Source organism: Hyla sarda, chromosome 6 (assembly GCF_029499605.1).
Source record: "Hyla sarda isolate aHylSar1 chromosome 6, aHylSar1.hap1, whole genome shotgun sequence".
NCBI lineage: Eukaryota > Metazoa > Chordata > Amphibia > Anura > Hylidae > Hyla > Hyla sarda.
Genome location: NC_079194.1, coordinates 36,881,337 through 36,895,700, shown reverse-complemented (window position 1 = coordinate 36,895,700; position 14,364 = coordinate 36,881,337). Strand labels below are relative to the sequence as shown.

The 14,364-nt window shown below is 42.0% G+C and overlaps 1 protein-coding gene across 1 annotated transcript in view; it reads left to right on the top strand.

Annotated features, from left to right (window-relative positions):
• The window catches only part of LOC130277423 (integumentary mucin C.1-like), a 63,603-nt gene extending 51,971 nt beyond the window's left edge, over nucleotides 1-11,632 (top strand). The window contains exons 6-8 of the mRNA XM_056528094.1: nucleotides 9,133-9,273; nucleotides 9,343-9,486; nucleotides 11,595-11,632. Of these exons, the coding sequence (XP_056384069.1) occupies nucleotides 9,133-9,273; nucleotides 9,343-9,486; nucleotides 11,595-11,632 (323 nt within the window). The remainder of the gene's footprint in view (nucleotides 1-9,132; nucleotides 9,274-9,342; nucleotides 9,487-11,594) is intronic.
• Nucleotides 11,633-14,364: the final 2,732 nt, after the last annotated feature.

Below are 14,364 nucleotides of genomic sequence, written 5' to 3'. Positions count from 1 at the left end.
CCTTGTGTGTTCCTTGCCTGTGTTTCCAGACCTTCTGCCGTTGCCCCTGACTACGATCCTTGCTGCCTGCCCCGACCTTCTGCTACGTCCGACCTTGCTTCTGCCTACTCCCTTGTACCGCGCCTATCTTCAGCAGCCAGAGAGGTGAGCCGTTGCTAGTGGATACGACCTGGTCACTACCGCCGCAGCAAGACCATCCCGCTTTGCGGCGGGCTCTGGTGAAAACCAGTAGTGGCTTAGAACCGGTCCACTAGCACGGTCCACGCCAATCCCTCTCTGGCACAGAGGGTCCACTACCTGCCAGCCGGCATCGTGACACACAATATATTCTTCATGTATGCTGGCACAGTGTATACATCCTTAATGGTGGCATGATATATAGTTAACCTGTTGGGGACGAAGGGCGTACCTGTACGCCCTCCGCCCATTCCCTTTCTATAACGCGGGGCCACTCTAACAAGGCCGGGACCCGCTGCCACACGCTATTAACTCTTTAGACGCAGCGTTCAAAGTTGAACGGTGTGTCTAAAATGAAAGTAAACTGCTAGCTCAGTGGGCTGTTCGGGATTGCCGCGGTGAAATCGTGGCATCCTGAACAGCTGTAGGACAGCAGGAGGGTCCCGTTACCTGCCTCCTGTTGTCCGATCGCCGAATGACTGCTCAGTGCCTGAGATCCAGGCATGAGCAGTCAAGCGGCAGAATCATCGATCAATTGTTTCCTATGAGATCAATGTAAACGATCAGTGTGTGCAGTGTTATAGCCCCCTATGGGAGCTATAACACTGCAAAAGAAAGTGAATAAAGATCATTTAACCCCTTCCCTAATAAAAGTTGGAATCACCCACCTGTTCCCATTTAAAAAAAAAAACAGTGTAAATAAAAATAAACATATGTGATATCGCCGCGTGCGTAAATGTCCGAGTTATAAAAATATATTGTTAATTAAACCGCACGGCCAATGGCGTACGCACCAAAAAATTCCTAAATAGCGTATTTTTGGTCACTTTTTATATTATGAAAAAAGGAATAAAAAGCAATCAAAAAGACTGATCAATACAAAATGAATACCACTAAAAACTTCAGAAATCAGCGCAAAAAATGAGCCCTCATACCGCCCCATACGTGGAAGAATAAAAAATTATAGAGGTCAGAAGATGACTATTTTAAACGCATAAATTTTCCTGCATGTAGTTATGATTTTTTCCAGAAGTTTGACAAAATCAAACCTATAAAAGTAGGGTATCATTTTAATCGTATGGACCTACAGAATAAAGATAAGGTTTCATTTTTAAGGAAAAACAAACGGAAGCCCCCAAAAGTTACAAAATGGCGTTTTTTCTTCAATTTTGTCGCACAATGATATTTTTTCCCGTTTCGCCGTAGATTTTTGGGTAAAATGACTGATGTCATTACAAAGTAGAATTGATGGCGCAAAAAATAATCCATCATATGGATTTTTAGGTGCAAAATTGAAAGGGTTATGATTTTTAAAAGGTAAGGAGGAAAAAACGAAAGTACAAAAATGGAAAAACCCTCGGTCCCCAAGGGGTTAAATAATACTATATAGTTGATTAATGGGGGTACGGTATATAATTGAAGGGATACTTATAGGCTGTTTACTTGCACTAAACCCAATACACAGTGTTATAGTGCAGGTGAACATGAGAAAAATAATGTTGTACTTACTAAAATAAGTCCAGCCGTTTTCTAGATATTGCCCCCATTGCTAGTATGCAAAGTCAGTCTTGTGCGCAATGGAGGCGGAGTCAGTTTGCCAAACTTACCTGCCTCTGTCCTGTATGCCGTGCTATGCCCGCCTATCTTCTGCATATTTATAATTCTTTGTTCTCACATCCTAGTTTTTTTTTTTTTGCCAATTCTAGTATATTGTAGCATATATTTGTGTGGTGCCCATCTCTTCAGTGTGAGAACTAGGACTGTGTGGAGATTCCCACATGGAGTGGGTGCTTGGTAATCGGTGATGGGTGAGGCCGGGTACGGTGCACATTCTGTCATATGAAGGTCAGACCTAGGCTTATTAGGGGAGATTTATCTAAACCTTTGCAGAGGAAAAGCCCTCTGCAAAATAAAAGAAGAAATCTGATTGGTTGCTATGGAGGAATGCACCGCTCTTCCTCTGCCCAGGTTTTGATAAATCTCCTCTATAATACCGTATATTATAGTGCATCTGTCACATGATTTCTGTAAATAAAACTGGGGGCACAGCCAAAGTGTAGATATACATGACATACCTTCACAGAAGCTGTTCTTGACTTTATTTTACAAAAACAACCACTTTTATGAGGGCTAGAAATGTCAAGGAGGCCTTTCAAGAGGTCCACTGTGTCCCTGGGCCGCAGCACCTCTCTCCTGTGACGTCACTCCTGCTTTCTGCAGAGCATACCTAATAAGTCTGACAGACATTTTTTAAATTATGAGAAGTGCCCTTTTTACCTGAGCCCCTTCCCTCCAAAATGTCTGTGCAAGTGCTTGGTGTCGGATGTCACTTGTGATGAAGTGGATGACGAATTAACCAATCAACAGAAACTTGCGGAACACTCAATGTGTGTATATATATATATAGCCCTGCTTTTAAATGAGCAAACCACAACACGCTTGAAACAGAAAACATGTGCAACAGCGAAGTGCGTATATATATATATAAGCGTAACAATCTAGTGCGTAAGTCTTTTAGTGCTTTTACACTTACTGCCCCCTCTTAGCTTTAACCAGAAAAAACGTAGAACTGCGGAGTGTGTATATATTTCAATTTTTTTTTACAGCAATAAACCTCAGTACAGTTGCAACAGAAAAAAGTGTACTCTCTCTCTCTGAACTGTCCCTGCCTGCACTATGGTTGCCTGCAGTCTTTAAATGGGGAGTGCTTCCTGTGATGATCTCAATTTGCAGATTATGAAACGACTTCTAAACTCTCCCTGCCTGATTGCAGTGATGCGGGCTTGAGGTCAATGGATTTCCCCTGTGCTGATCTCTCTGTATTGTCAGTAATGCTGATTAGTGACCACACAGTGTCTGCTCTCTCTCTAGCCAGAACGAATGCGGGCTTGAGGTGAATGGATTTGCTGCTTAAAAGATCTGTATTGTCAGTAACGGTGATTAGTGTGCACACACAGTCTCTGCTCTCTCAGCAAAACATTCTGAGAAATGCCCGTCTTCGGTAATGGCTGCCAAATATTTAGGACTGTGATATCACAGGGCTTTCTGGCTGCTGATTGGCTGCATGCCACCATGTGATTCAGGGTGATCCCGCCTTCCCGCCTTCCCACCTTCCCAGACTTCCATGCCCCATGTCCTCACATGCCATTTTAGCCCCCCGGCCCGCACAAAATGTAGTGAATGAAGCGATTCGTAACCACAAAGCACGAGGAAATTCGGATTCGTTCAGAATCAAATTTTTCAAGAAATTCAGTGCGAATTCAATTTCGTCAGCTTCAGTTCGCCCATCTCTAGTTATCAACACAGAGTCCAGGATCTGTACGTTGAGGACCTGTGATAATGCCTTCTAAAAGAGATGCAGAGCGGGACACGAAGGAATATAATACATGTACAGATCAGCAGCCCGACAGTCCTGCTATATATATCTCCAAGTGTCATTGTCGGGTCTGCGATCAACTCACCTCCACCCCAGCGAATGCCACTATAGTAGGGTAAAGGAATGGTGTGTATTGTAGACTTGTGAGTGATGTGACTATTAGTGAATGTTCATGATACCAGGAGTGTTAACCTACCAGACTCCAAGGAAAGTGGTTGCCGGTCACCAAGTGCTAGGAAATAATTCATCAAATGCCAGGCTACGTTAACCACTTGTAACTGGAATTGGAACAATTGCAGGATAGTAATGTAGACAGTACAGTTCAGAGGCACAAACAGATGTGCAATTGTAGCAGTGGATGAAGCAAGAAACCTAAGTTGCATTTAAGGGCTGGCTGGGACTTGTAGTCTTGACCGACTATGACTTGACTAGACTTGACTAGACTTGACTTAATGGGAGTTGACTTACGGTGACTTGAGCTGCTTCACAATAGGAAGTGTTAAGCCCTTGGGCTGTATTTGTGGGAGAAGGCGGTCTCCTATAAATACCCCCCTCCTGCAGCAATCAGGGCGTATGTGGCGTTGTGCAGTGTTTACACTGCAGTTAGCTCATACGTTCCCGATGCTGTTCCACGTGTCCGTGTGTTCCTCCGTGTGTTTTGTTCCTGCCCGCTCCGGCGTTTTGTCAGGTAAGCGCCGTCTCGGCCCTGCTATGTTGTCTACATGTCACTGGCTGCCGTGCCAGCCGCTGTCCCCAAGGGGTCCCTGCTCTTGTCACATCCCTCTCATTTCACTCCTAATTGTGCCCAGTTCTGTTGTGATCAGTGTCTCCCCCACTGCGGGCTTTACTCGCTTGCAGCAGCGGGGGGGCACGCTACGCATCACGTCAGGACGGGGGGCCTCCGGGGATGGGTGCGGGTACTCACGGGGCCTCGTACTTGGTTTCCCACGTACCTCTCGGTGCGCTCCACTTCGCGGTGTGTCGCGCCGCCAGTTCAGGTGTGGCTGGCGCCGCATAGCTGTGTAGCGGGGACGCCGCTCTGGGCATGTCTACACCCGGCGGTCACATCCCTTGCAGGGGAGGCGGTTTTCTCTGCGGGGGGCGTGGCTTTAGGGGAGGGCAGGCAGCAGCTCGCGCCGCTCAGTGTGAGCTGAGGTGCTGCCGATGTTGCTGTGCTGCGCTTAGAGGTTAACCCTCTGTTAGGGCCGGGGGTGTTTTTGTCTAAAATCGACATCGCAGATGCCTTCAAGCTCCTTCCAGTCAAACCGGACCTGTGGCAGTGGTGTGGCATCAAATGGGAGGACAAGTACTACTTCGCAGTCAGGCTCACATTCGGTTCGAAGAGTAGTCCTTGGCTCTTTGACCAGCTGGCTATAGCCCTACACTGGGCTCTCGAGCGGGTGGTGGGGTGCAGACATGTGCTCCACTACCTAGATGACTTTCTGCTAATTGAGCCACCAGGGGTTGTCCCATGTCAGCTAGCTGCAGCTTTTCCAGTCTCTAGGGGTTCCGGTTTCTCCTAAGAAAGTGGAGGGTCCCGTCAATTGTCTGATATTTCTAGGGGTAGTGTTGGACGGGGCCAAGATGGAAGCTAGGTTGCCCCAGGAGAAGTTGGATAGGATCAGGACGGTGATAGGTAAGTTCACCCGGTCCCAAGATACTACTAGGGTAGAGTTGCAGAGTCTACTGGGCATGCTGGCATTTGCCATGAGGATCATTCCTCAGGGTCGGGCTTTTGTCTCCAGGCTGCTGGCTCTGTTGTCAGCAGCACCCTGCCAGGACAGCCTCATTCAGGTAGGTCATGAGGCGGTAGAGGATCTTCTGATGTGGCAGCAGTTTCTAGAATCCTGGAATGGCGTGTCCTTTTTTGATCCAGTGGCATCAGACTCGTCTCCTAGGGTGTTCACCAATGCGTCCTCTTTAATCGGGTTCGCTGCTATTTTTGTTGTTCACTGGGTGGTCAATCGTTGGCCGCAGCAGGTCATTCAGATCCCGGTCTTTGCTACGTGCTCGGCTTTATTTCAAATTTTCCTCATAGTGGTGGCAGCTCAGGTGTGGGGGCAGGGCTGGTCTCGCCAACTGGTCATGTTCGTGTGTGACAACCAGGCCACAGTGGAGATTCTCAATAAGGGTAGGTCCAAGTCCTCGCAGGAGGTTGGTGTGGCTGTCCTTGCGTTACAACTTTCAGTTCACGGCCACTTTTATCGAGGGTTCACGCAACATTGCAGCTGATGCTCTCTCACGGGCTAACACAGTTCTTTTCTTCCAGGTGTCACCAGGGGCGGATCCAGTCGGCACACCAGTACCCCTGTTCCAGTCGCTGGTGATGGGCTAACTCGGTTCAGACTTCTGGTCAATAACCTCATCACCAGTTCCCTCTCAGCCACCAGCAAATGTCGTTACCAGGTAGCTTGGAACGCTTATCAGCAGTTTCTGGCTGCACACCCAGAGGACAATACCGGTTACATCCCTTCCCTACTTAGATTTGTTGCTTTTTGCCACTCTACCTTAGCACTGTCTCACAGCACCATCAAGGGGTATTTAGCAGGGGTTCAACATTTTACGGCCATGCAGCACCCGGGTACTCCCTCACTGTTTGAGGCCCATCCTATCAAGGCCATACTGAAGGGCATCAGCAATGTGGCACCTGCTAAGGTGCCCACCAGGGTTCCTGTCTCAGGAGAGCTGTATAGGGGCATGTCCGATATGTTGGACTCCTCCCCTTTCGGTTTACTTCTTAGCCTAGTCATTAAAGCTGCCATTTACATGGGCTTCTACGGGTTCCTACGAACCGGGGAGTACACACACTCCTCCCACACAGGGACAGGGTTGGTCAGAGGACAGTTGTCCAGCAGGGGTCACACCAGGGTCCTCACACTCACCTCCACCAAGACGTCACGGCATGAGGTTCAGGTCACCTTCTTTCCCACCGGGTGGTGCCCGGTGACAGTCTTGGACGCCCTCCTAGTTGCCAGCGCACACGCCTCTCCTACCAGTCTGCTACTCCCGGTGGGTCAGCTGCCGCTGTCCACCTCCTGCTTCGTTCAGAAAGTCCGCACTCTAGTGGCTGCTTTAGGGCATGACCCGAAGCTCATTTCGGGTCATTAGTTTCACATGGGGGCAGCCTCAGCTGCTTCCCAGCACAAAGTGCCTGCATACTTAATCAAGGCCATGGGTAGGTGGAAGTCGTTCTGTTATGCCAGGTACATTCCCAACCCGCATGTCGAGGTGGCTCATGTGTTTACGTATTTGGCTTTGTAACTGCTTACGATCTAAATAAATATTTTACCTAAACACGTTGTCTTTTGCCCTCTATAGGCGTGCCCATGCTTTACGGTTTTGGCACAGCTCAGACCATAGGGTAGGTTGTTAGAACATACGTTGGTAAGTACGTGTTCCATCTAAGCCACGGCCACAAGTGTTAAGCCCTTGGGCTGTATTTGTGGGAGGGGGCGGTTTCCTATAAATACCCCCCTCCTGCAGCAATCAGGGCGTATGTGGGTTGTATGAAACCCACCCTAATCCCGCCCTTTATTTCAGCTTTCAGTAGGGCATGCCCTCTATAGGCGTGCCCACGCTTTACGGTTTTGGTACACCTCAGACCGTAGGGTAGGTTGTTAGAACATACGTTGGTAAGTACGTGTTCCATCTAAGCCACGACCACAATTCCAATTTTGGTGCTTACCGCCAGGGTGGAATACAACGGACAGATGTGGCTTTTTTCTAAATCTCCTATTATTAAAGAATTAACTAAATTGCTCATTTTTTATTCTTCATTTGCTTTTTATTTGTTTGTTATGCTTTATGATTTTGCTGATCTGAGTCATTTAATCTTCACACCTTTTATACTTGAGTGCTATGGGGCCTGTCAGATACTTTTATTTTTCCCCAAAGCTTGACTTAGACTGGACTGACGACCTGGTCACAGGGGTCTGTGTTAAGAGTATAGTTGCTCTTAATCCAATAATTTAGGCACTTGGTCTTGGGCTGGGCAACTCCTCCCTGTCTAGTCAGACCTGGGTGGAGGCAGGGTTGGAGGGCCCTGATTGGTTGGACTGCTCATGTGGTTTCTCTACCCATCCTCATAAAGAAATGCCATCAACTTTTCACATGACATTAAAGCTACAATGGCATTATAAAGTGAGAAACACAATAAATGCTTTTTCCATAACAAAGTACATTTAGATATGGAGCTGGGGTGGCAGAAGTGGGCACCATATAGTGAGATCCAATTGACAGGGCAAGTAAACAAGGGTGTTATAGAGCGGGCAACTGGGAATCTTATGCATGCACTTTAGGCACAAAGCTTTGCAAATGTAAAAATGTTTGGCAAACCTCATGGCAAGGGAGGGGGGAGGAGAGGAGCAAGTTTGTCATGGTCCTGAAGAAACACCCCCAGACTTTAGGGTGTCACTCCACTTCTCATAGAATTGTATTGAGGGGGCAGAGCTTAACATCACAAGGGGCGGAGTCATGACATCGCAAAACTCTGGCCCTGTAGTCGTCACCCTTCAGACACAGAGCGAACATTGGCACAGGTGGGTGTCTGCATGAGAGATTGCGGGGGTCCCCAGTGGCAGGACCCCCGCGATCAGACATCTTATCCCATATCCTTTGGAGAAAGGATAATATGTCTTAGGGCCAGAGTACCCCTTTAAGCACACAGTCAGGATAACACAGGTGTGGTTTAGGGCCAACTCTGTGAATGTTCTTTAGTGGCCCAGCCAGACCCTAGCCTGACTTGAATCAAACTGAACATCTTTGTAGAGACATGAAAATGGCTTCCACCATTGGTCCCCATCCAACCTGACTGAGCTTGAGAGGGTCTGTATAGAAGAATAGAGGAAAATCACCAAGTCCAAGTGTGTAAATCTTGTGGCATCAGCCCCAAGAAGAAAGGAGACTGTAATCACTGCCAGATGGACTTCAACTAAGTACTGAGTAAAGGTTCAGGGTCTGAATACTTATGTCACTGCAACATTTGAGTTTCCTTCTCAATAAGTTAGCAAACATGTCTTACATTCTGTTCTCACTTTGTTTGTTTATGGGGTATTGAGTGCAGATTAATGAGGGAAACTTCATTTTTTCTCATTTTAGCACAAGGCGCAACGTAACAAAATGTGAAAAACGAAAGTGAAGACTTCTTGATTGAATGCATTAAAGGGGTATTCCGGGCAAAAACATATTATCCCCTATCCAAAAGGATAGGGGATAAGATGTCTGATCGCGGGGGGGTCCCGCTGCTGGGACCCCTCGCGATCTCCCTGCAGCACCCGCATTGCGGGTGCTGCAGGGAGATCGCGGGGGGTCCCAGCAGCGGGCCCCCCTGCAATCAGACATCTTATCCCCTATCCTTTAGATAGGGGATAAGATGTTTTTGCCCAGAATACCCATTTAAATACTATCATATAAAACTGCTGTCATATGAAGATGGGCCCATAGAAATGCATGGACACTGTTTTATGGGTCTATACCATGACACAGTAGACTCCTTACTGTAGAGGATTCAGGAATACTGTAAATCAACTCAAGTCGTATTATAAGGCCACAAAAAATGTTTTCTTTTTTATTGGTAACAGTTAATGAGTGTGGAGGATCTCCTCAGCAAAGACGGGAATGTGGATATCCAGGGATTAGTCTTGAAGACTGCAAAAAGAGAAAGTGCTGCTATGACTCCAGTAAAATTGGGGCGATCTCGTGCTTCTATGAACAGACAACTAGTAAGTACTATAGCACTGCAGACATGGGTCCAGTAATCATACATCAGTAGTAATGACTTTGTGTTGCAGACAAGGCCCAGTGTAGTGTGAACCGCTATAACAGGAAAGCATGTGGTGACCCCGGAATAAGCGCCAGAGAGTGTTATGACAAAGGATGCTGCTTCAACTCAAGTGTTCCTGGAGGAAAAGGGTGCTACGCTCCACAAGACAGGAGTAAGACGTTATTTTATACCCCTCTTTACCCCTCCCTTCCTTTCCCCTCCTAATCTAGTTGATTTAGATAAAGACCTAACTTGCTATTTACATTTCTTAATTAAAATTATTCATTCACTGTGAATATGCAGAATCTCAGACAGACTCAAATACTGTCTAAACTACTCCTAATACTGCAGTACACTGCTCATATAATACTGCCATACAGTGCTTATATAATACTGCCATACACTGCTCATATAATACTGCCATACAGTGCTTATATAATACTGCCATACACTGCTCATATAATACTGCCATACAGTGCTTATATAATACTGCCATACGCTGCTCATATAATACTGCCATACAGTGCTTATATAATACTGCCATACACTGCTCATATAATACTGCCATACAGTGCTTATATAATACTGCCATACACTGCTCATATAATACTGCCATACAGTGCTTATATAATACTGCCATACACTGCTCATATAATACTGCCATACAGTGCTTATATAATACTGCCATACAGTGCTTATATAATACTGCCATACACTGCTCATATAATACTGCCATACACTGCTCATATAATACTGCCATACACTGCTCATATAATACTGCCATACAGTGCTTATATAATACTGCCATACACTGCTCATATAATACTGCCATACAGTGCTTATATAATACTGCCATACACTGCTCATATAATACTGCCATACAGTGCTTATATAATACTGCCATACACTGCTCATATAATACTGCCATACAGTGCTTATATAATACTGCCATACAGTGCTTATATAATACTGCCATACAGTGCTTATATAATACTGCCATACAGTGCTTATATAATACTGCCATACAGTGATTATATAATACTGCCATACATAGCTTATATAATACTGCCATATAGTGCTTGTATAATACTGCCATACAGTGCTTATATAATACTGCCATACAGTGCTTATATAATACTGCCATACAGTGCTTATATAATACTTCCATACAGTGCTCATGTAATACTGTCATACAGTGCTCATGTAATACTGCCATACATAGCTTATATAATACTGCCATACAGTACTTATATAATACTGCCATACAGTGCTTATATAATACTGCCATACAGTGCTTATATAATACTGCCATACATAGCTTATATAATACTGTCATATAGTGTTTATATAATACTGCCATACAGTACTTATATAATACTGCCATGCAGTGCTTATATAATACTGCCATACAGTGCTTATATAATACTGCCATACATAGATTATATAATACTGCCATACAGTGCTTATATAATACTGCCATACAGTGCTTATATAATACTGCCATACATAGCTTATATAATACTGCCATACAATGCTTATATAATACTGCCATACAATGCTTATATAATACTGCCATACATAGCTTATATAATACTGCCATACAGTGCTTATATAATACTGTCATACAATGCTTATATAATACTGTCATACAGTGCTCATATAATACTGCCATACAGTGCTTATATAATACTGTCATACAATGCTTATATAATACTGCCATACAGTGGTCATATAATACTGTCATATAGTGCTTATATAATGCTGTCATACAATGCTTATATAATACTGTCATACAGTGCTTATATAATACTGTAATACAGTGGTCATATAATACTGCCATACAGTGCTTATATAATACTGTCATACAGTGCTCATATAATACTGTCATACAGTGCTTATATAATACTGTCATACAATCCTTATATAATACTGTCATACAGTGGTCATATAATACTGCCATACAGTGCTTATAAAATACTGTCATACAGTGCTTATATAATACTGCCATACAGTGCTTATATAATACTGCCATACAGTGCTTATATAATACTGCCATACAGTGCTTATATAATACTGCCATACAGTGCTTATATAATACTGCCATACACTGCTCATATAATACTGCCATACAGTGCTTATATAATACTGCCATACAGTGCTTATATAATACTGCCATACAGTGCTTATCAATATTTAGTTGAGACTCCATTAGTAGGAATAATTGGGGCCTTTATCATTGTCTTTAGAGCTGTTTTTGTGTGTAGATTTGTCTCTATTTAGGCATATCGCTGTACCTTTTCGATTTACATCGATGTTAAGGGCTAGTCTTGTGCAGTGGTAATGAATTTATCAACTGAGACTTTCGTAAAAAAGTCGCAAACCCCCTTAATATAGTATGTAGTATATTGTATACAGGGCACATATAGGTATATTATATACAGGGCACATATAGTTATATTATATACAGGGCACATATAGGTATATTCTCTACAGGGCACATATAGGTATATTATATACAGGGCACATATAGGTATATTATATACAGGGCACATATAGGTATATTATATACAGGGCACATATAGGTATATTATATACAGGGCACATATAGGTATATTATATACAGGGCACATATAGGTATATTATATACAGGGCACATATAGTTATATTATATACAGGGCACATATAGGTATATTATATACAGGGCACATATAGGTATATTATATACAGGGCACATATAGTTATATTATATACAGGGCACATATAGTTATATTATATACAGGGCACATATAGGTATATTATATACAGGGCACATATAGGTATATTTTATACAGGGCACATATAGGTATATTTTATACAGGGCACATATAGGTATATTTTATACAGGGCACATATAGGTATATTATATACAGGGCACATATAGGTATATTATATACAGGGCACATATAGGTATATTATATACAGGGCACATATAGGTATATTATATACAGGGCACATATAGGTATATTATATACAGGGCACATATAGGTATATTATAAACATCCCACATATAGGTATACTATATAAAGGGCACATATAGGTATATTATATACAGGGCACATATAGGTATATTTTATACAGGGCACATATAGGTATATTATATACAGGGCACATATAGGTATTTTATATACAGGACACATATATGTACATTATATATACAGGACACATATAGGTATATTATATACAGGGCACATATAGGTAAACTATATACAGGGAACACATAGGTATATTATATACAGGACACATATAGGTATATTATATAAAGCCCACATATAGGTATATTATATACAGGGCACATATAGGTATCTTATATACAGGACATATATAGGTATATTATATACAGGACACATATAGGTATATTATCTACAGGACACATATAGGTATATTATCTACAGGACGCATATAGGTATATTATATACAGGACACATATAGGTATACTATATACATGGCACATATAGGTATATTATCTACAGGACACATATAGGTATATTATTTACAGGACGCATATAGGTATATTATCTACAGGGCACATATAGGTATATTATATACAGGACACATATAGGTATATTATATACAGGACGCATATAGGTATATTATATACATGACACATATAGGTATACTATATACATGGCACATATAGGTATATTATATACAGGGCACATATAGGTATATTATCTACAGGACGCATATAGGTATATTATCTACAGGACGCATATAGGTATATTATATACAGGACACATATAGGTATATTATATACAAGGCACATATAGGTATACTATATACAGGGCACATATAGGTATATTATATACAGGACACATATAGGAATATTACATTCAGGGCACATATAGGTATATTATATACAGGGCACATACAGGTATATTATATACAGGACACATATAGGTATATTATATACAGGGCACATATAGGTATATTATCTACAGGACACATATAGGTATATTATATAAAGCCCACATATAGGTATACTATATACAGGATACATATAGGTATATTATCTGCAGGACACATATAGGTATATTATCTACAGGACACATATAGGTATATTATCTACAGGACGCATATAGGTATATTATCTACAGGACACATATAGGTATATTATATACAGGACGCATATAGTTATATTCTATACAGGACACATATAGTTATACTATATACATGGCACATATAGGTATACTATATACATGGCACATATAGGTATACTATATACAGGGCACATATAGGTATCTTATATACAGGACACATATAGGTATATTATATAAAGCCCACATATAGGTATATTATATACAGGATACATATAGGTATATTATCTACAGGACACATATAGGTATATTCTATACAGGACACATATAGTTATATTCTATACAGGACACATATAGGTATACTATATACAGGACACATATAGGTATATTATATATACAGGACACATATAGGTATATTATATACAGGGCACGTATAGGTATACTATATACAGGGCACATATAGGTATTTTATATACAGGAAACATATATGTACATTATATATACAGGACACATATAGGTATATTATATACAGGGCACATATAGGTATACTATATACAGGGCACATATAGGTATTTTATATACAGGACACATATATGAACATTATATATACAGGGCACATATAGGTATATTATATACAGGGCACATATAGGTATACTATATACAGGGCACATATAGGTATATTATATACAGGACACATATATGTACATTATATATACAGGGCACATATATGTATACTATATACAGGGCACATATAGGTATATTATATACAGGACACATATAGGTATATTATATAAAGCCCACATATAGGTATATTATATACAGGGCACATATAGGTATCTTATATACATGACACATATAGGTATATTATATACAGGACACATATAGGTATATTATCTACAGGAAGCATATAGGTATATTATCTACAGGACGCATATAGGTATATTATATACAGGACACATATAGGTATACTATATACA